Raw genomic sequence first — 23445 nt, 5'->3', positions numbered from 1 at the left:
CCAATATGCTTTTGTGGCTTCCCATTGTCACCTTAGAGGAAATTGCCATTGTGTTATCCTTTCTCTAGCTATTAGGACTGAATGGGTAATTTTCTTTGAAGCTGGTGCCTTACTGTCTCTCTGGTGCTGTGCCTAAACCCCATCCTTTCTCCTGGGACCAGTGCAGGCTTGTCCTTTCCCATTCACCTGGTTCCCATTGGTTTGGGAAATAAGTCTCCCAGGCTGAGGTCCATCATCACGGGCACAGGACCATGTGGCAAAGCCAGACTGGCCAGGATGTCTGCTTCCATTTATGAAAATCTGATTCAGAATTAATGAAACTCAGTGTGCTGCTTTATTTCCCGGCGCGTTTGTCATGCAGATTGCTCATTGTCTGCTGATGGAGCAACACAAGCTGCTGGCTGGCCGCAGCCAAGCTCTGGTTTGCTCACCCTGTGGCTGAGCCTGTGCTTCTGTGCGCAGGAGAGAGAGAAGAACCCAGCTTCAGAGAGCAAAGAGCAGGCTTCAAGCGGTACTGCAAACATCCGACTCAGTGCAGAGCGTAGGGAGCAAAAACCAGATTTTCCAGGGGATGCTGACAGAGATGAAGACTTCCTGCTCAGTTTTGAGCTTGTTCGAGGTCTCCTGAGAAAGCTGAAGAATGCAGCGATACCTTGTTCAGCAGTAGCACAACGTCTTTACAGGAGGTTATTTAGTGTCCTGGTTAGAAAGTCCATTTTCTTTTTGTTCTTTCCTCCCCACCCCCACGGCCTTTTTTTCTTTTTAATTTAGTGTGTGTTGGTGTCGCTTTTGCTGTACCAGTGTTGCCTTTTGGCCTAAGTCCACCGCATTTATCTTGTGGTGTAACATAAGGTGAAAAAAAAAAATGTAGTTTTTGCACTGGAAATGAGCACTAGGAAACAATTTAATTGAAGTCTTTCTTAAATCTGGAAATGGTTTTGTGTTCACAGACCCCCTGCCAGAATGGGGTAGTTTTGCTTCCTTTCATTTCCAGTGTCCAACCCACTTAATTCGAGTTTTCTGAAAGTGGTAGCTGAAAACAATTTTCTGAATCTTTATTCATGTTCCTAAATGAATTCCCTGATTTCCAGTGTGTGAAGCATATAATAGCTCCCCTTGGGTTTCATATGCTGAGTTTATTTTGTGCTCGTATCCCTCTGCTGGGGAAACCTTTGCCTGCCTTTTTAAGGAAGGCAATTTTAAGCACCTTCCCCAAGTGGGACAAAGGGCCCAGGTTAGTGAACCTGAAGCTAATGTTCACATAATTTTTAATTAATTCTGTAACCAGTTGGAAACACTGAGATCTGAAAGCAGACTTGCTGACCTGATAGACACTTACAAAGGTGTTTAGTTTTGTAAAAATGACTGGTCTTATGAAACTATTGAAATGCATAAAGGTAAGTGTCTAGGGTTACAGTTTTATGGCTTTGAATAAACGGTTTATATATTAATAATTAAACCCAGTATTTTTTAACGTCTGAAGACCTATCACTTTGCCTTCTTTCTTTGTGACTTTATGTAGAACTATATTAACAGTGTAAAATAAATTAAATTCTAGCTCAAGAGAATAAAGGTTTTGGAGCAATCATCAGAAATATAACTTAGGTTACATAAAAGGGAAAAAAAGGCAGGAGGTGGGGGGGAAATCCTGTTCCACTGGGTCACAGCAAACCAAATAGCCATGAACTAAAAATAATCTTTCTATTGTTCCACAGAATGTGAGTAGAAATTAATATGCTAAGTCTGAATCCACTAAAAGTCCAGATTCCTTTTCTCTGCATATATTTAATGTATTTTGAATTGTACTGATGACTTTATACAGTCACTTAATGCGGTGGGTTTAGATGAGTTCTCCCTGTACAAAACTACATTTTTCATTAAGAAAAAAATTACCCTGACAAAATTCATTTCTCTTTAATGAGTCCATTAGGTTAAGCGCAATAAAAGTAATGAAAATTCCTTTTTCTTTTTCAGAATGGCCAAACAGCATGGTAAAGAGGCATGACTAATCCCGTATCCTAAAGGCTTCACAAGGGAAGAATAGGGTAGGGTGGGGTTCCTCAGCTGGCTTATTGCCTGAAAAGGGGCTGGATAAAGGCAGGATTTAATACAAAAGGTCAGGCTAGAATAATACCTTTCCACCGAAAGGAAGTTGAACTCTACTTGGTGATGAAAAGAAGGGAGTTGCTGCTGTTACTGAAGGATGGTGGAGAAGCAACAGATACTTCAGGTTTGAAAGAAGAGCATCACCCGTGCGGTGGGCTATTTGGTGATCGTCAGTCAGGGGTCAGGTTTGGTGTCTTTCTTGCGCTCAGCTGCTCGTTAGGAAGGATGCAGCAAGGTTCAGGAGTCCCAGGTGGGTATTTAGGGCTCAATAGCCGGTCAGTCAGTCAGCATGAAGACGCCTAGGATATAGTAAATGACTGTCAACGGTATATTTTAACCTTTTAGTGATGGAAAGAGAGAGGGATGTTTACCTAGCAGATGAAATATCATTTAAGTAGGAAATGTTGTGCTCGTCTGGTAAAAGTCTACAGCAGCCAGATTGGCAAAGCATTAAAACAAAGCGCTGCAGTTTTTCCAGCCTCTTGCTTGCTCTCATTTATATGAAGAGAAGGTCCAGGAACATGATCCTGCCCCAGCTGAGACCAGTCTGTCAGAGCCGATATAGTTTCCACCTTCCCTAATTCCCTGTTGCATTCAACATTTTCCCTCTGGAGTTTTCCCTGCCTCTGTGAGGGCTCTGTTCCGCCTCGGGCTGCGCTCGCTTATGGCAGCCTGGGGGAGGAAGACGGTTGCCATGTCCTTAATCTTGACACCTCTTGTCATCTCTCTGCATGTAGTCCTGCATGCTCGCAGAAGCATCTTCATGTAAAGAGAGGCTAACAGGAGGTAGGATGTATCTTCTCCTCTGTGTGTGTCTGAAAGACGGCAAAAAAAGCATCCTCCTCCTCGCTTCCTAAGTCGGTGCTGCCCTTTCTGTTGCTGATGGTGGCAGTCTTGCCTAAAGTGCCTGAATTTGGGAGGCTCATTTGCGAAGACTTTAGAAAAGGTTGAAGATCTCATGATGAGAACTGGGAAATCACCAGGCTTTGTTGAGATTAGAAAGGCATATTGCATTTACTTGTTATGTGGCTTTCCCCAGCTATCCCTTGTGTCATGCTATAAAATTCCATTTTCCTGAAGTTGTGTGTCATATAGTGAAAAACCACCCCCAACCCCATTTTATATTGCGTAGGAATTGTTCACTAAGAACACAATTAAATGTTCACACGTTTAATTGGACAGAAGCATATGCTGAGAAAGACAGACTCGTGTAAGCTCAAGATTTTCCCAATTTAAGTGGTTCAAATTTTCACCAAAACTCCCCTGTTTTTGTATTTTATGTCTCCCGTCCTATGTGAGAGGCTGCTTCCCTCCCTGCTGCAGGCACGGTGGGATTTTTTTCCTTAAGCGGAGCAGGATATGGAAAACGGTCTGTTTTGTGGTGGGGTTTATGGAGTGCCTCTAGTAAATGAACCTGAGAGTCTCAGAAGATGATTGCCTGTGGGAAAAAACAAACTTGTTAACTATTACAAAACGTTGCTGGATTTTAACACAGAAGTAATTATTTTGCTAGTGAATGTTCAGGAGAATATAATTGTAAATTATATAGTTATAAACATACCAAATGACAGGTAAGGGAGACAAAGGAGATGTGGACCACTTGGTTTAAGCTTATAATTTGAAGCTGGTGGAATTACTGATGTAATTAGGCAGGTATTTTGGCTTCTGTTTCTGTGGTATTTTACTGCAAGATCCAGAATTGGTGTTTGTGTGTTCAGGGATTGGTATGTTGCAAAGTCCTCGATTCTGGGGCTCCTCCTCAGAATAATGGTGGGGGCTCGGTTGAACACCAGTCTGCTGGGTCCATGCTACACCCCAGTACACCACCAGTTTGTAACTGGTCTGGGTTTCCAAGCAAGTGCCTCCACGGGCAAAGCATTTGCCAGTGTCCAGGTGCCTGTACAGCTGTCTTTAACATGCACGTCAAATCAGACCTTTCTGAGACTCATGAAAAATAGCTCTAAAATGTCTTAAAAATACCAAAGAATTAAGCATTAACAGGTTGAAGGACTGCAGCTCCGCTTGGTTTCCTGAGGACAGGCAAGGGCAATCACCCACAGGATTTTCTTTGCTGATAACTAATAATTGCAAACCTCAGCAGAGATTTTTCTACTTTTTTTGATGTCTAAGAAATAACTCTGGTTCCTCTCTTGGAAGAAGCTGCTTCAAGTCCTGCCGATATTTTGGAGTGCCTTTGGGAGAACACAAAAAACTTGTTGGTCTGTGGAAAATAGTTTCCTTATGTCCCCATGTGAGAGCTGTAATCATGCCCATCAAGGTGGCTCTGAGTCTTTGCTTCTCACATGTGGGGTCATGTCCCCGTCGCCCAAAGGGATGCAGCCACCCAATAAGCCTTTTTTTTAAATTACCGCCCCCCAGATTTTAGATTTCCTGATTTGCCACAGTGTTTTGTGGAGCGTGCTGATTTCTATCTCTCTTTTTCATTAATTGCACATGTTGCTCTTCAGCCCTGCAACGGCATCTGTGATGGTGCAGAGCGGGTACTGCTCCTCTGCAGCTGCCTCAGAGCAGGTTTCACCTTCCAGCGTGGCTGTGGTTCAACTGCCACAGTGTCTCTGGGGACAGAGACGACTTGTGAGGGTGGGGAGGAAGAGGAGCGGAGGGCGGATCGCATCAGCCGTCTTCCCTTGTGGGTGCCTGAAGCCCCTTCTTCACCGGCTTGTGCGAGGGTGCCCGCTGTCTCCTGAAGCTGAGGGGACAGCTCTGGGCTGCAGCCGGGGGTTTTGCTCCCTGTAGGGCTGCCTGCTCCTGCCAGGCATCGCCCTGGCTCGCTGTCACCCCTCGCTCCACGCAGAGGTGGAGGATGGATCAGGGAGGACGGTGACAGCCTGGGTCGGGCTCCCTGCTGTGAGCTTTGGGTTCAAGGTCTGATGGGACTGAAGGAAACCTGGGCAGCACTGGGAGGGGGGGGGGTTGCATTGCACAAGGAGGGCAACCTGGGCAAGGGAGAGGGGTGCTGTACGTTCAGCAACATGCTCCTGTGAGTGTCAGGGGGACACAGAGGCACCTGTGGAAGGGGGGTCTGCCTTCTCTTGGATGCTGCTGCCTGTGTGTAGCGTGCGGTGTGTCCCTTGCTGTCCCAGCCCCTGCTGTCCCAGCTGCAGATTTACACTCTCCCACCTCTGTAGCTGGAGGTTGGCCATTGCCAGTGCATTTTGAGACAGCCGAGACATTAATCAAACATTAATCAAAAGTCTTTAAACTTTCATGGTTTACTTTACAGGATCTCGGTAGGATGAAAGCTGCTCTTTCAGTTGGTCAGATACACTTGAGGGGGAACATAAGGTCCACCCCAACCAGTAAACAAGAATTAAAATAAGCCTTCTCCTGTCTATCCTGGTTTTTTAAGACAGGCTTACCCTATTTGAAAAACAACTTTGATCCTAGACAAATCTTAGGATAAACCACAAATATGTCTGCTTTGGAATAAATCTATGTGGAGTTTCTGGATTTACATTCATAAAGGCTTAGCTAACACTAATTGATATGGAATAAATTAACTCAAATTGGAACAAGGCCATAAATTCTAGCCCAGATTTGTACTGGGTGTTATTTAGTTGTGACTTTTAGCCTATCATATGTATTATAAGAATGTATCAAAATAATTCTATGCATATATATATATATTTGCACATGCACACAGACACACTTATATTCCATAATGCATTTTTTACTGTCCATCTCCTAGGTTCCAGTGAATGGCCAGCTTATAACACCAGCCAACATCAGAGAGAAAAAGCTCCTCAAGGTACCAGTAAGAGTTTTAGAGTTTGTTATTATTATTATTATTATTTTTCAAGACACACTTCTTTTAAGAATGTTCCTTATTTGATAGTCCTTTTTAAAGATAATTCGCCGTTCCTGTTGTTGGAGACTTAAGAGGTGACTTAGGAACATAAAACCGAGTAACTCTCTGGCACAGTCACACTGTGGTGGTTGTCACTGCCACCACAAGTGGGACAGTCTCGTGGTGAAGCCTAGAAGTAGGAGCTGGAATCTCCTGTATTTCACTTCCAGCTCTGACACGGGACATTTCCTTGGGTTTGGGTAAGGGTTTTCTCTTGGGCTTCGAGCACTGGTACTGGTGTGGAGTAAAGTTGTCCGTGCTTTACAGACACTTCCAAATGAGGAGCAGCCTCCCAGCCTGGGCAGAGAAGTATGTTCTAGGCAGGGGCATCCTGCCTTGGAAAAGTCAAGAACCGCTGTGTTAAAACTAGAACGTTCAAAATTGAAGGCTTAAGGTTAGCTCTACTGTTTCATCAAACCGTATGAAAATGGCCTTGGCCACTGCTGTGCCCTTTCAGATTAATGTAAACTACAGATACCTTCATTAACAATAGGCTGTTCCATGGGGTTTTTTGGTTAAGTTCTAACTCTTGATTTTAGCATTGCTGATTTTAAAGGGGGTAAATAATTTCAGGTTTTCCTCCTTTATCAGAAGAAAATTAAGACTTAGGAATGATGAGTGAAAATTTTACTGTACAGCAAGTGCCTGAATTAAAGTGTGAGCTTTCTAGCCTAGCAGACAAATCAAATTTGTAGGCTGAAAGCTATAGCATTCGTTGGTTTGGAGTTTGCAATAAAATCTGCTCAGGAAGACTTTTGCACCCACTTAAAGACTTCAGTGACCTACTGCTCTCCCCGAGTACCACTGTGTGGTCTCTGTTCCAAATCTCTTGCCCTGACTCTTTTTTAATTCATGATGACATGTAACAAATACCTGTTTTATCTTTCCTCCATGTATCTCCTGTATACTGTAGCCTAAGAAGAAGAGGAAAGCCCAGTGCTCAGACAAGGAGGTGCTAAAAGACCTTTCTGTGGACAAACTGCAGGAGGAGGAAGGTAACAAAAGATCTGTTTTTTCTGTTACCTGATTTATATCACCAAAAGATAACATGGTATGAAATATTTCAAAAGGGAGGTCTTCGCTACTGCTCTGTGTTATTGGGAAAAATTGCCAGTGTGAGAGTTTTTTCTATCATCTGCTCCTTACTACGTGTAACGACACAGACAGGGACCGTGTGCCTTCCTGCCACGCTTCTCAGGTCCTTGCCGCACTCGCAGGGATGGCAAATCTGCAGATGAGGAAGGATCTCTGAAGAAGCCAGAGGTCCACTGGGTACCAGGGTCCTGTCTTCATGTTCTTACTCTCGGTAAGCTGATGAGCAGCTGAAGCCGTGGTCTTCCCAGGCAGCGTTTCCTTGCGTCCATGGCTGAGGCTGGTAAATGCGCTGGGGTAATATACAGCCAATTTCTAGCACGGCCCTGAACAGAGCCAAGATCTTTTGGTTACAAGCAAGTCTGCAGAGAAATCTGGCAGAGGCTAGCAAGTCTTGGGCAGCTAGAATTTCATTGGAAAATCCATTGCATCCCATGAGCCCCTCTCCACCTCCCCCCGCCAAGGGTCATATTGAAAACAACAAATTCTAAGCTTTTCCGGGCTTAAAAGATTATAATGTGATTAGTGTGGCGGTGAGAGCAAGAGAAGCCCTCGCTGCTGTTGGACCGCAGTCCTCCTGTGGGCCCTTGTGTGAGGAGCAGAGTGCCTGCAAGGCTGCTGGAGGAGAAGGGCAAACAGCAGAGGTTTTCTCCAAACGTATGTTTAGGGTTTTTTTTAACAGATGAGCCAGCTGAACTGTTTCACGCATTATTTGGGAGTGGTTCAGAGAAAGAAGCAAAATCCATGGACTCTGTTTTTTAATTTATTAACCGTTTGTGTCAATCCCTCCCCTGACTTCTGGGGTGACGGAGAAGAGGGATGGAGGCAGAACGTGGCCCCGTTGGTGTGAATGAAAGTGTGTGGAAATCAGAGGGTCTCCACATTGCTGAACAAGTCTTAGGATATGTTCAGGGCTAGAAAAAGCCAGTAAATTGAAGCCTTGTTTGACAGTTAAGATTTTCATGAACTTCTTTCTGCTGTCAGATGTACAAGGCAGTTGATACTCTGTTGTGACATCTCCTCTGAGGGAAAGGGATGTCACATCAGGCTGACACAAAGGACAGAAGAATATGTGCAGTTACACGAGTCAGGACACGATAGACATGTTTGTGATGGGGATTTCTTAGGTACGGTGTTTCTGCAGAGGCAGCAAAGGCTGTGCACGGGGAGATGCTGCACGGTGCCACTTTTACAGCCAGCATCAGAAACTATCAGATAGCTGTTTACCTTGGTGCTAAGCAATAAAAGCAGTAAAGGAAGTTTCTTGTTAGCTTAAAAATTAACTTTGCTCTGTGTTGTAGGAGTTTGGCAGACCAAGATCAGCAGCCGAGAAAAGAGACACTTAAGGAAGGAAAGGCTGAAACAAAAAGGTAAAAGCAGAGGCTCAGTTTACATACCTGGTCTGGCTGGGCTTGTCACCCCTTCTCACTTCCCAGCATCTTTCTGTTTGCTTCATTTGTCATTCAGCAATAAAATCTTTGTGCTTACTTAGGCTATTTGCTTAGGGAAAGACAGCTTTGGGAGCTCTTACTTGCCTTTTACTCCAGGCTTTCATTAAAACACATAGTATTATCCATAGGACTTCGAAAGCAAATGTCTGTTAGATCTGAGATCTGCTAGAAGTTTGGTGTAATGTGGATTAGTTATTTTTGCGTGACTCGACAGAAGACTTTTTCTGACAATGGATGTATAAAAACCTGTGTAATTTGCTCAGTTGCAAACAGGTTCTTTAATCCAGGCCTGCCCAGTGTAAAAAGCTATAAAGGGAGGTATATACTCTTGTCCTAATGAGATAAAATGAAACAGTGCTTTGTCCTAAATCCACGTTTTTCCTCTGGGGATTTCAAAGTGTCTGCCATGCGCTTAGGCCTATACACATTTCTACTAATTATGTTATTATAACTGCTATATGAAAGCAGGTCATGGAATTATGGCATTTGGAAACGTTTCAATTATCTGTGATAAAATTATTAATATAATAGACAAACCTGTAAGTTTAATATGTTAGAGTAATTTAGAAGCTAAGATGGAAGTTTGGGACTGGGAGACACAGCTGGATGAATGTGGGTGTTTGTGGACTGTCTGCAATAAGACTATCTTAAAGTGCTCTCAGATGCTCTACTAAAATTGGAGAGTAAGTGAAAAGCAAATTTTAATCTAAAAATATACAGATATTTTGGGACCACTTTTTCTATCATTTTGATTCTATAAATCAAGAGTTAAATATCTGCATGACAATCTCTTAAGGGCTTAAGGTCTTGAGGTCTCTACTTGCTCTCCAGCGGAGTAGATGGGTTCGCATTTAGCTTTATTCATGTAAGTTGGCCTGTTGGCATCAGTGATGCCAACTGCACATGCAGAAGGTTAACCACGCATGGTTTAACACTAGTCCATGCAGGCATTAAGTGTTTTGCTGGCCCAGGACAAGGGAGCTCAGCAAAATCCCAGCTGAAGCAGCAGAAGTCCTTGGTGCAGTCCTGGAGCCTGGGTTGTGCAGGAGGTTCAACCAGGTGATCGTGGTGGTCCTGTTTAGTATGGACACTTACAGAGCAGTGAAATGTGCGCTTCCAGGAAGAAGCCCTAACCCTGCCGAGTGCTGATTGCTATTTTCTGGCAGGGAAGCACCAGCAGCAGCATTAAGGTGTGTGAAGGTGGGGTTGATGCCAGAAATGGTCCCCTTCCCATCAGAGTCCTAGGAAAATGGAGTCCTAATGTGCTTTGGGAGTCCTTAAGAAGAAAAGATGTTGGAAATAATTGTCATTATTTATAATATCCAAATGCTTGGCATCGATTTCTCTAGCAGCCTTGAACTACCAACATCCAAGAGGTTTGCTTTCGTTTTCCTTGGAGGTCCTGCTGTCCTCTTTCTCTCCCTTTACTGCTCTGGGTCCCCAGCTGGACTCTGGAGGCCTTGAGCTGCCCTTCCAGTCGGGGAGGGATGCCAAGGCCTCTGCAGCGTGGCGTCGTTTCCAGTGGGATTCATTGCTGGACTGTGTGGTGCCTTCCTTCTCAAATGGCCTTCACGTTTGCTGCTCCAGTCTCCCATCCCAGGGACTCTGCTTTACTGACATTGCATTGCAAATAATTTCAGTTGGATTATAGCCATTATATCTGATGGGTTTAGATCAGCCTTTGCTCTGTTGTTTACCTTGTACAAACTCTTCCTTGTAATTAAAAATAATGATGACCCTGTGATAATGTTTATTCTCAAGAAGACCTCAGCAGAGCATCCCTGGGTAGCTCGGCGGCTGAGCCAGCCTTTGACTGGGATGAGAAGGGAGTGGTGTGGCCACTCACAGAGGACATCAGTGGAAGTGGAAAAGGCACTCTCATTGCCAAGGCAGAGTGTGGGACCACGCTGAAGGCCTCAGGAGCCATACGAGAAGAATCGGTGCCCTCCCTGCCAGAGGAGGATGTTTTCTCCAATGTAGGTGAGTGTTGACATTCAAGCATTGAAGAGGGAAAGCTTCATGAATTTCTGCGTCCAGGACAGTACTGCCCCACCAACACTCATCCTGCACGCACACAGTGTTGCCCACCCCCTTTGAACCCTGCTAGCTGTCGTTTATTTTCAGCAATGTGACAAGAGGGGTCTCTGCAGCAGGAATTTCTTCTGTGTTGCAGACTACCTGTTGGGTGCATGTTAAATACCCACAGATATTTAGTGTTTGGTTCCTATGCAAAGGAACCAAAACCTTTCCCTCCAAGGATGCTCACATACGGTCAGAGTTAGGCTTCAGGGTGTATGTGTGCGTTTCAAAGCAGTATGAGGCAGGGTATTCCTAAATCAGTTTGGGTATTTGACAGTGGGAGGCAGTCCGTTCATGTCACTGCTGTGCTGTACCTACATGGTTTGCCCAGATTCCTGGCTGATCCACCCCTTGTGGGTGTCCACAAGGTCATTTAGGGCTACTTTGGGTCCCAGTTGTGCTGCTGGGACATTCTCTGTGTAACATAAGCTGGAGGTGGGAAAATGCATCTCTAAAACCTCAGACACCTTTAAAGCAGTGAAGGGCTGGACTGCCAGGCTATTAGGCTAAAGATTAGGAGACGCTGATACCAGGTCTCTCACTGGTATTTGATGACTTTTCATTTCCATCATGGTTTAATTTTTGTGGCAAAGTTATATCTCATGTTGTATTTATACTTCGGGTGATACTGTAGATTCTAGAGCAATACCAATAATTAAGAACTAGGTGGTAATTGGACCTTTATATCTTTCTTTATATCTCTCTTCCTGACTTCTTGATGAGGCATTGGTGAATTATGAGTTAAAAGTTAAAGTGTTTAGTATTGCATTTTGGTGGATTTTCAAAAGCATTTGATTTTCAATATGAGCTCACTGATTTATCAAGTTTGATGGCTGGATTGATTGGTGTATAAGGCCGTACGCTGACTCACCTTCAGTAGCAGTAATCCAGTACTCTGGTGATACAGAAAATGGTCTTAGGTTGCTCTTACACGAGTGGCTTTCTCTGCTAGAGTCCCTTTTCAGCAAAGTATAGTGTTGATGGGGGAAGGACGTTAGTACCATTTTTTTCTCTAATGCTTTCAAGAGGCCAAATTCCAAGCTGATACATGATGACAACTTCTGCCAGTTGTGCATAAAGAGGACATCAGTTCAGATGAGTGAGGAATTTGATTAAGTCCAGAGAAGGGCCTTGCTGCTGTGACGTGCACTTTGAAGGGCTGAGAGGGTGTAGATGGTGACTGGGCTGGGCTCTATTGTCCATAGAAGGTAATTTCTCCTCCCTTGATTCTTCTCCGGGAGCAGCAGTGGCAGCAGGCTTGGGATGGAGAGAACACGGAAGGGCTGTAATGAGATTGGGGGTGCAGGTAGAAACTGCAGTCGCCAGCTGTGAATGTGACATGGCGTTTTGGGTTACTGTTTGTTTGCTTTTTCAATGCAGGAACATGGGATATTGCAGAAGTAAAATCCTGTCCTGTGACCTTTGGGACTTTATCAGAGTTGTCCAGGGAATTAGGTGAGTGGTCTCTCTTTGGACTTCTATCTGAATTCTTCTATTGCTTTCCTCGATGCTTGGCTTAGAAGTACTCTCATTGCTTACATATGGGTCTTTTCCTTTGGAGCTACATTTCATTAATCACTCTCCCTCGTAGAGCTTGCTCACATCTGCAATCCAGCGCTACCAGCGTTTGAAGGAGTGACATCAGAATGTTTTATTGAACGCTTTCCAAACTGGTGTCTCATCTTGGAATAAATAAAAAAAAATATTGCCTCCCCAGCAAATTCTTTCTCTGTTAGGTTTACTCGCACAGAAGGTTTCTGTTGTGTTCTGATGACCAACAAATTCAGGGAATTTCAGACCGAGGGAGGGAGCAAACGCCCAGGTTGGAGAGCCCTGTTCGAGGCTGCCTAGCCAGCAGCTTCCTCTCCAGCACCGCGAGGGATTTTCAGCCTAAGCCTCTCCATGCATGGCCTTGAGAAGGATGGAGCGTCTTCTGGTTTTGCATTAATCTTGAGCCTTGTTTCTGGCTTTCACTTTACCTCTCTGCCACTCTTGGTCCTTCTCACTGCCTGGCTCTGAGTGCTCCTGGTTCATACACTCTCTGCCTACCGGAAATTCAAATTTTTCTGCAGGTCCAACTGGCTGATGAATGCAAAGTGTGGTCCTGAATCTTTTAGAGATGCTACAGGCAAGCATAGATACACATAGATAGACATCCATGCACAGAATAGCACGTGGAGTGTAAGCCAGAACGCTGAAATTCGCTTCTAAAGCCAGACATGGCTCTCAGTGTAATACATGCCATATTTATCATCTATTTTCCAACACTGTGTCAGTGGATTGAAGCAGTTCCTAATGTGCAAATTCAGGGAGAAATATTTGTTAACATCTGCATTTACGCAGCAAAAAATCAAGCTGATACAGAGCAAAACTGCATAAACGAAGGAGTCCTTTAGGTGAAAGGAAGGAAGGAAAAATCAGAGATATGAAAAAAAATCTGTTGTGTATGAAAGAAATGAAGAAAAGCCTGGATGTACAGGCCTTAGAAAGGGGCTGAGGGGAGTCATTCAAGGAGGCAGGTGAATCCTACTGGTTGCTTTAGTTACTGAAAATAATAATCAGAAAAACTAAGTCTTCTTTTTCCTCCAGCAGCTTTCTCTAATCTGTGCTCTTTCTTGGAGTAATTCATTTGGTAATTATGGATTTCTGTTAGAATGAGCAGAAGCTTTCTCCTGAAGTCAGTAGGAGCTGGAGCTGGATACACTGGTCGTGGCTTTTGTTCTGCAGGAGCTACAGCTCCCTTTTTACATCCCCAACAGAGATGTGTTGGAAGTTTACATCTCTGAATATCACCAGTGTTGCCACTCCTGAGTGGGTTGGTTTTAATAACTTATGCGTGTAGTGTCCTCATCCAGCCTTCGTTAATAAATCCACAGTGATGAGCAGCGTAGATTAATGTGTGGCTTAAATTACATAACGTCCAGGCATCGTGACATGGTGAGCAGATAAAGGCATGATTAATTGGTTTTAATAATGTGACTATACCTATGTGATTATCTTTTAGGTTTTGGGGTTGGTTTTTTCGGGGGGGTTTATTTTAAAAAAGATGCTTTTCCTGTATGCAGATAACATGAAGAGTAAATCATCCGAGGACAGTCCTTCCAGATGCTGTTGGCACGCCAGCTCGACCTTCCTCCCCGCAGATGATGCGTGGCAGGGGCAGGGTACGTCTCTTCCCTCATTTTCTATGGAAAGATGAGCGTACTAACGCTGATACCCTTTCCAGTCCGTTTTCTAAGCCCCAAAAATCAGGGTCCACTTCCCACCTGGCACAAGGCTGGCAGAGGTAAGGGAGGAATTCAATTTGGGTCTGGTTTTGGGCAGGGACCCTGCACGGGGCCATTGAGAAGGGCGAGAACACGCAATTTATTTATGTTTTTACTTAGAAGGTGACGAAAAGGGGATGCGGTAGGTACGGTCTGGCTGGGTGCATACAGAGAGACAAGCTCTACAGAGAGACCTAGATAGATTGGATCATTGGGCCAAAATCAATGGCATGAGTTTCAACAAGGGCAAGTGCCAGGTTCTGTACTTGGGCCACAACAACCCCGTGCATTGCTACAGGCTTGGGGAAGTGTGGTTGGAAAGCTGCCTGGAAGAAAGAGACCTGGGGGTTCTAATTGACAAGCGGCTGAATATGAGCCGGCAGTGTGCCCAGGTGGCCAAGAAAGCCAACGGCATCCTGGCTTGTATTACAAATAGCGTGACCAGCAGAAGTAGGGAGGTGATTGTGCCCCTGTACTCAGCCCCGGTGAGGCCACACCTGGAGTATTGTGTCCAGTTTTGGGCACCTCAATCCAAGAGAGATATCGAGGTGCTGGAGCGAGTGCAGAGGAGGGCAACGAAGCTGGTGAAGGGCCTGGAAAACAAACCATATGAAGAGCGGTTGAAGGAGCTGGGACTGTTTAGTATGAGGAAGAGGAGGCTGAGGGGAGACCTCATCACTCTCTATAACTACTTGAAAGGACACTGTAGAGAGGTTGGTGCTGGTCTCTTCGCACAGATAATTAATGACAGAACAAGAGGGAATGGCTTCAAGCTCCAACAGGGTAGGTTTAGACTGAACATTAGGAACGAATTTTTCACAGAAAGAGTGGTCGGGCATTGGAATGGGCTGCCCAGGGAGGTGGTTGAGTCACCATCCTTGGATGTGTTTAAGAGACGTTTAGATGTGGTGTTGGGGGATAGGGTATAGGGGAGAACTTTGTAGTGTAGGGTAGATGGTTGGACTCGATCCCAAGGGTCTCTTCCAACCTGGATGATTCTATGATTCTATGATTCTACATACTGCTGTGCAAAGTGTAACTAGAGCTTCTGGGCAGCCAGGCCAGCTGTAGGGAGGCCGTCTGAAGGCTCCCATCGCCCCATGTCCTCTCTCCAGCAGCTGCTGGCAGATGAGCAGAGGAACAGGGCGAGCACAGGGCGATCCCTCCCCACACCCAGCCAAGCGTGGGTCAGGGACATCCTGAGCCAGAGGCAACAATACGGGCTCTGTGCTTCAAAAAAAAAAAAACCCCAGTCCCACGTGTTAGCAATCATCTCGGATTACTAAATTTGCAAAGCGAATTCAAAGTTGGGGTTGGTTTTCATAACTGAAGCCTTGTGTTTCCCTCCCTCCCATCGCTGGGTGGGGAAGGTGGAGCTGGGTGGCCCCTCTCCAGGCAGTCCCCAGCCTGGTGGGGGCTCGGTGGGGTGGCCGGGGAAGAGCCGCAGGGAGGACGGGGCGCTGCTACTGCACAGGGTTTAAGTTTGCCAAAAGTTATAATTTCCTCTGTACTACCCAGATTCAGAATCCAGCTCCAGTGGACTGTGGCAATCAGGGTTTCAGTCTTTTTGTGACTGGCAATAGTGGGGTTTTTTTACTTTTAAAATCTGCTTGAAAGGGCAGCGTGGGTCCTGAGCGGCTGGAATGACTTGGCATGAACAGTGTGGGTATTAGATGGCCTTTTCTCTTGACCTTTTGGTCAGGATCGAGTGAAGTATCTATTTATACCCCTGTTGTTGGGAGGCCCTACCGTGCTCTTGCAAGAATGATGTCCAACGAGCCGAGCAGATCCCTTCTTGCTCTAGCTGCTCTGATTGCCTTAACTACAGGAGAACCCAGGGTGGTTGAAGGCATCGAGGAGAAAAGACTGCGGTCGTCTTGCTTCTCTGCCCAGCGGTAACTGCGACTGCAGCAGGCGCATTGGCTTGACCATCAGAGGATTTTATAAATAGCATAGTTTGCTTTAAAAAAAAAAAAAAGAAAAAAAAAAAAGAAACGAAAACCGCCCCATCCCCAAGCATTCCTCTCCATTAGCGCTGTGTTTGTTTACCCCCACGTAGCTGCTGGCCCTTCATAACTCCTGAGCCCAGGCTTGCCGGGACGGGAAGGGGGGAGGCAGCTCTTCATCAGCATTTCCTCGCCTTCCACTTAGCTCATGTCACGCTTGGCGCACTCCGGATTTGATCTGCAGTTGCGGAGCCGGGCAGAGCTCCTCTTTCTTTTTTCCATGCCACGACTGTCCAGGAGCAGAACAGATAGGAGCAAACTCAGCCGCTTGCTCTGGCAAACCTCGGGGCAGATGCGTTTTGATTGAAAGCAGAAATGGCAGGATTTCTGCCCGCCTTACAGCTTGCTTCTTAAGAGTAGTAGTTTTTTTTTCCCTTTGAATCATCAGCCTTCATATTGATGCAGAGGGGAGTGTCACGAACATGTATTCCCTGAATTTAGATGAGGTAATGGTTGGCACTAAGGTCGGCGCTGCAGGCAAAATGAGCTCTTTGACAGTTAAACAAGGCCTGTTAGCTCTTGCAGGCCTGTGAACTGAAAAAAAAAAAAAAAAAAGCCATTCATAACCTGAATATGAGCTGGGGTCATTTTATCAAATCCAGATCAGTACATTTAATGAGTCTCTTTGTTCCGCGATGGGCCGGTGCAGAAGAAGGAGCTGGATGCCGGACTCCTGCCCCTGCCTTGGCTCGTGGAGCAGCCTTGGCTGGCTCCTGCGCCCCATGGGATTATCTTTTTGTGAAGTACCAGTGATAATAACAGCCTAACTCACAAAAGGCTTGAGGCTTAAGTGTTGTCACAACTGAAAGTATTTATACATAGAGGGAGAGAGGGAGTTAGCAGCGAGGGAGCTGAGCGGTCACTGTGATATGGGAGTGTTGAAAAGACTGATAAATCAGGCTGGTTTCCAAACAGCGCACTGCTTGGTTGACGTTCATTAATGATACGTGTTCCTGATGGTTAGTTCTTAATCATTGTCACATCTGGAGTGCTGTGCCCATTTCTGGGCTTCCCAGTACAAGGTGGACATACTGGAGTGGGTCCGGCAGAGTCCATCTCGGTGTAGGAACACCTGATGGGGTGGTGGGCTCTGGTCTGTCCAGTGAGCGGACAAGAGACAACGGGCATGAAGTGAGGGATGGGAAATTCCGTGTATACGCAAGAAAAAGGTGGGTTATTTTTTATAGTGAGGGTGGTCAGGCAGCAGAAAAGGTTGCCCAGAGAGGCTGCAAAGTCTCCACTCTTGGAGATATTCAAACCCCCCATGGCTACACCCCTAAGCAAGCTGCTGTAGCTGAGCCTGCTGCGAGCAGCGGGGTGGGATGAGACGATCTCCAGAGGCCCTTTCCAACCTCAGTGATTCCGTAATTCTGGTTCTGTCATCAGTCATTGTCTCTGCATATTCAAACAATTAATCCTTAGCAAGCTAAGCCTTCGTTAGCTCGGGGTGTTCTGTGTCTCGGAACTGAAGCCACATGGTTAGCACTGATGGCGGCAGTCCCTCATGAGGGGAGGGGGCTCCAAAGTTGGCAGTTTCTTTCATCCTCACTTTTCCCTGCTCATTGCTACTGTTCACATGCTTTTCAGCCCTGCCACGAAGAGAAAACCTCTGGTGCTTCTGGCATAGTTCACTTTGCCTTCGGGCCCAGGAGCCGCTCTGGTTTCACCAGGCACCTTTCTCACCTGTTCTGCAGGGCTGTTCTAGATCCACCAGACATCTCCTGCCTGCTCTGTCTCCTGTGCTCTACCTTGATGGCTTTACTGCTTGCACGTTTCCCAACACCACCTTCGTGCAACTATAACACATATTTGCCACTGCCCCTTTGGTGACATTTATGTACTTATGCTTAGCTGTTTCACAGAATGCACTATCGGTTTTGGCTGGTTTTGCTGGTTACACAAATGTGTAACCCACACAGTGCTCTTGCGTCTGGTTCCAAGGTGAGCAAATACAGATTTTATGCCGTGTGTCTGCTTCAAAGCACGGTGGGCCTGTGTTCCGGCGACAGCACAGTCTCAGAAGACCCACGTTCTGCTTTGCAAATGCAGCGTGTCTCATGACCACCAGGGCTGCCTTTTTACCTGTGACTTGGCATCTTCGCAATGAATCCTTCTTGATTGCCAAGGCAGATTTTTCCTGGAACTTTCAGTAGGCTTCCGTGTCTCATGACTCCCATCCTTCCTTCTCTCCTGGGGTTAAAATGAATTTTAATTCCTTTGTTTCATGGGAATAAGCAGCTTCTTTGGATTAAAAGAAGTCTTCAGTCTGGGATTTACTGGATATTTTTGCATCTACTGAATTATGCTAGAGGAAGGTGCTAAATGAGGGACTCCTACACCCAGCTGTTGGCAGCAATAATGTTGACCTATAACACCTTAATGCAAGCTTTAGCCTGGAAATTGTCTATCCATTTGCACTGAATGGATTCTACTTGGTCTACAAGTGAGGGCTCAGCAAGGATTTGGGTTAGGACCATGCTCATTGAACGGCCACCTGCCCTTTGCAAAGGGACGGGTTTTTCTACAGCAGCCACAGAAGGACTCAGCGCCACAGACAATACACGGTCCATGAGGATTTTGCCCTGCAAGGTGAAGGGCTGCTCTCCCTTAGGTTTCTTCCAGTTTTAGCTTGTGAAAGAAGTTGTGACCCAAAGAGGACCAGTTGCTGATTTAAAAATATTAGAGGTTACTCAGAGTTTAAAGCCATTCCAGGAGATGTCAGTGTATCTGGAAGGGAAACATGCTATACAACAGAGAGGTTTTAAACCAGAGCTCCGGGATAAGTACATTTAATCCTATTTTCCCATCAAATCCAGCAAATTGTAAAGAATCTTATATTGCACTGAATTTTACTCTGAGTTGATTTTAAACACCTCTACGACATAATTCTTTGGGAAGAGTAATTCTGAGATGAGGCAGAGTCACCCCTGCCTGGCCGAGCTTCACGCCTACCCTTTGACAAGGGCGAAGCACGAGTGACAGCCCATTGCAGGACTTTAGCCATTAAAACTATTTTCATGCTTAAAAATAAGTACATAAACATACTGTTTAAGAGATCGGAAGTGAAAAAGATAGTCTTGGCATCCCGTGTGCCTTCCTTAAGTTACAGTCTGTTCTGCTTGCACACCCACAAGAGCATCCGCCGGCAGAGCTGCTGCCGTGCAGCTCAGGAGGGTCTGTCGTTCCTGAAGTCTTGGTGCCATTTCACCAGTCCCTACGTCACGATGTGTACCCTCCTGGTAGCCAGAATTTGTCTTCTCTCTAGCAGCATGGTTTTGCCTATATTTTTTGCTGCCATGGCACACTTGTGGTATATTAGTGCAAAGGCAGAGTGTATCTTTGCTGACACTTGCTGTGTCCTCACCATGATGTACCTTCTGGCATAGATACGGGGTGGAGAACGCAGGTTGGGATTGCCTTCAGCCACAACAGCTAAATCCTCCAGAATTTGTGAACCAGACCCTCCTCTAACCCAACTGGGGAGAAGCAGGAGAAGCTTTTTGGTGGTGTAAACCCATGCTGCAGCTTACACAAACTGTTCTTCAGACGTCTAAGTCATTCATGTATATTTTGCATCTCTCGAATCTAGATGCATTCATTTGCCTAAAATACTTAGACTGGATTTTTTTTTGGCGGGGAATACATTAGACAATACTTGTTCCTGTCCTTTTTACAGAAGGAAAGAAATATTGCCTATGTACAGGGCATGAATTTTAAACTGAGAAACTTGAGCAATGTTTATAATCATGTTTATAACATTTGGCAGCAAACTGGACAGAGGAGCTTTTTGGAAACAGTTTTGTTTTATCATCCCCAGCATGCTTTTGGGTTTGGCCCTGCTGCAACTAGAAGTTTTTCCATCCAGCCTGGGATTTTTTTATATTTGTTTTTATTTTAAGAGACATGATCAGCTAAGAGTTATTATTATATGTCGTGTTTTGAAAGTCTTTCTTCCTGTTAGGATAAGACTTAAGATTGTTACATTCAAACCATTAAAAAATAATCAAGTAGTCCTTTCAACATCTTATGCTGATTTATCTGCTTTTTTTGCACCTCATTCAGTTTGGGCAAAGAAATTAGACTGGTCTGCTTTGCCTTCTTGCCTGAGGATCGTTTGCCGGTGCTTTGTGGAGAGGCAGTTGAGGGCTTGCGGCCAGATTTTCAAAGGTACCAGATGCTGGCACATACAGAAAGCTAAAAGATTTTCAGGTTTCCGCCTAGCCCCCATGAAATGATCAAATCGATGCAGGGTAGGTGTTATCTATTTCATGCATATTTAGAGTTGCATGTTAAGGAGCTTTGGAAATCTGTGCTGTGATGGTGCCTTTCTGGCTTACATTCAAGAAAAGAAAATGGAAGAGGAAGATGACGTCAAGAATGCACTCAGTACTATTTTTTTATAGGAAAGAAAAGCCAATGAGAGCATTAACAAATGCACAAATCCTGTACTAATATTACTCTTGCATACAAATAATTGCCCTGGGGATGGTGTGTTGCAGTGAGTGGAAGAGCCTGCTGTCTCTGCCAGCATTTCTGGATATGCCTGAATCCTTCTCCATGAAATTAAAAGAAAATGTTTGACAAGCTATGCTATTAGTTTTGTAAAGCTTGTTTTACTGAAGCGCAGGCTGAAAGGGCTTTTGTTCCTGCATGTGTTTTTCTGCCCTTCTTTAATTTTCCTCCTGTCCTGAAGAGTGCAGTCACTAATTGTGAATTAGCAATCAATGTATACTTCTTTTAAATGTGTTTAAGATGCATGTGCATACATGCACACCCAGGAAGATGACAGATACCCTTTGCAGTGTTTGCATTACTAGCATGAGCCTGGGAAGTAGTATGGATTTGAACATAATTCATTCATATGCTTGTTCTAATAGACGATCCTTCAGTGATTGACCTCGACTCTGACTGGAAGGCTCCTACAGAAGAGTGGGGAAATTGGACAGGACATGAGGAGCATCAGGCAGGGGATGAGAAGGAGAAGGTGAGGCAGCGGCGTCGGTGACTGAGGGAGATCTGCTCCACTGGGCTCAGTCTCAGCCAGGCTGGGGTGTCCAGTCCAGCCCTAGAGCCAGACTCCCCTGGTCGTGGGGGCTTTCTCACGCTGGAAGGAGGCACTTGGTGTGGTCACTCCCCTGACCCGTGAGATAGCTGGAGCTGGGGGACACACTTGCAGGACATGTTACGATGGGTCGGGGGAGTTGGCTGGTTCTGGGAGTTCATTACCTGGATGTCATTGCTGTCCTGAGCAGCAAACATCGGTATTTGCCACCCTTTGTTAATGAACTTTCTACTGCTGCTGACCCTCCTGAATACGTGGGGCTTAAAAGAGCTGTAGAGTCCACAGCTGAGACCAGCCTTCCCACCATCCCAGCTGGGATGTATTTATTTAAGTGAGAGGGTTTGTCGATAGTGATACAGTGGTAGCTTGGGTGGAGAGGTAGAAGCAGAAAGTTTGCTGTTTAAATGCTTCATAGAAGCCCAGGAAAATGTCCCTCTTTGGCAGCAGCAGGAAGAGTGTGCTGAGCTTTTTGCAAACTGCTGTGTTAAGCCGAGGTGTGTACCTTATCCAGAGAGACGCCCTGCTTGTACACTCCTGGAGGAAATCAGTTTTCCTGAAAAAACCACATATCAGCCATCCCAGACCTCCTCTTATAAAATCTCTGATGTTCTCAGGAATTGCCAAAAGGCAAAGCAGGAATTCATTTCTGCCTTTCTGGAGTAAAAAGCAAAACGCAGCGGAAGAAGAAGAAAATTGAAGTGATGGAAGCAAAGGGTGGAGCTGGACTCAGGCATGTGAGTATTTTGTAGTCCCAAAGTAGCGTTTGGTTTTCCAAGAGCAGAGGGGGATGTCTTCTCCATTAGGATGATGTGACCTAAGGGGGGGCTTTTCTTTTCTTTTTCTTCTTCTCTTCCCTTCTCTTCCCTACTCTTCCCTTCTCTTCCCTCCTATAAAAGAAGGGTGAGCACAGTGACCAGTGTTTTTTTGCAACAGGGTATTCCCTAACATACTTACAAAACAGTTTAATTTTGCAATGCAGAGAGGAGCAGATGGCTTTAATCGTGGAAAAAAAAAATACTTTCTCAGGCAAATGCACTCCAAGTTTAGTGTACAACTGGGCTGTGTTTTATCTGTGGTGGAAGGTCACCTGGAGATATTAACAGTAATGCAGAAGTGGTTCCCAAAAGCCAGTGAAGATAAAGCAAGACCAACGTTATATCAGTGAAAAGCTTCTTTAGAGAAATATGACTCAGAGTGTAACAGAGAATGGCTGTGGAAGACGTCAGCTCATTTGGGATGGGAAGTACGAAGGAGCAGAGTAATGACTGGGTTTTGGGCCAGTCCTTGGCTGTGATGTCCTTGCTGCTCAGTGAAATGAGAAATGGGGGGGGACCCCCAAAATGTTCTAATTGTTTGTCATTCACTTGTCACTCAATATGTTGCTCTGGACTCGTATGGCTGTGTAGTATTGTTTGTTTTCCTCTCACACTGTGGTTTCTCCCGATCCTTGGGACAATTTTGCTCCCTGAACTCCTGATGCTCCCATTTTAAGGGAAAAGCTTTTAACTAACTCACTGACCATGATCCACGTGGTCATTAGGACAGCCCATCCGTTACCAGAGTGCTGCCAGGCCAGTCTCTCTCTCTTGCACATCCAATTAGTTGCTTTAGCTTTGTACGTACCTTAATGAATAATCTTAATAGTGCTGTTCAGACTCCTCAGGACGGCTTTGTTTCTTCTGGCATGTTTATGATGGGCCAGAAGGAGTTTGTGCTGCATGTCAGCCCCAAATGCTGGTGTCTGCTGCTGTGCAAGCTTGTCCTTTGGAGATGGACATAAAAAAATGACATTACTTATGAAGCCAGATATACAAAGTTGTTTATCACACTCGCTGTGCTACTCCAGTATTTCTATGGACGGTGGGCACATCTTAGTCTTCAGTCGCACTATACCATTATGGCACTTTCACCTCAATGTATCTTGCTGTTGTATTCCTGGGGGAAAACAAGGGGCAAGACGGTAATGAAAGACATTTTCAGTACTTTAATCCCTTCTAAAACAAATAAGAAGGAGGTAGGTAGATGACATGCCAGAATATTCTAACCATTTAAAAACGAATTTGTCCTGCAGTTTCTTTAAATACCCTAATTCCCTCCAATAATGACATTTTCTCTCATATTTTGTACTTGCATATGCTTTGTTTAACTCATATGCTTAGTGAAGCATATTGTTTCAATTAAGCCCCAGCAAGGTTTGGAAACAAGAATGGAAGAAGGCCCAAGGGACTTGATATCTACAAAACATAGCAGTGATGCAGTCTGTGCTTCCTTCAAAAAATCCTTGGACACTGCTAATAATTCACCCAATAACGGTAAGTGATTGTTTTTGCCCATCTGATGAATTTTGGTTTCAGAAAAATGCGTAATCCAAGAAGCGTTCACAAATGCATTTTCAAGTGAATGGGCAAAATGCTTCTCCTTTAGCTGAAGATGTCAATTCTTAGAGAGGCTCTGTTATACTTTTTTTCTGTGACAAATACCTGTTCCTGCTAGAGTTAATGAGTAAAACTGCCAT

General features: G+C 45.1%; 1 protein-coding gene across 1 annotated transcript in view; it reads left to right on the top strand.

Moving 5' to 3' along the window:
* Window positions 1-23445, top strand: part of LOC141468539 (uncharacterized) — a 30935-nt gene that overhangs the window by 4561 nt on the left and 2929 nt on the right. Inside the window, exons 2-10 of the mRNA XM_074153643.1 lie at window positions 5816-5875; window positions 6888-6969; window positions 8368-8436; window positions 10282-10497; window positions 11977-12051; window positions 13662-13760; window positions 20746-20852; window positions 21545-21664; window positions 23113-23242. Of these exons, the coding sequence (XP_074009744.1) occupies window positions 5816-5875; window positions 6888-6969; window positions 8368-8436; window positions 10282-10497; window positions 11977-12051; window positions 13662-13760; window positions 20746-20852; window positions 21545-21664; window positions 23113-23242 (958 nt within the window). The remainder of the gene's footprint in view (window positions 1-5815; window positions 5876-6887; window positions 6970-8367; window positions 8437-10281; window positions 10498-11976; window positions 12052-13661; window positions 13761-20745; window positions 20853-21544; window positions 21665-23112; window positions 23243-23445) is intronic.

The sequence above is a fragment of the Numenius arquata genome, chromosome 9 (genome assembly GCF_964106895.1).
Source record: "Numenius arquata chromosome 9, bNumArq3.hap1.1, whole genome shotgun sequence".
Taxonomy (NCBI): domain Eukaryota; kingdom Metazoa; phylum Chordata; class Aves; order Charadriiformes; family Scolopacidae; genus Numenius; species Numenius arquata.
The sequence above is the reverse complement of the archived record's forward strand: the minus strand, read 5'-3'. Positions and strand labels throughout refer to the sequence as shown.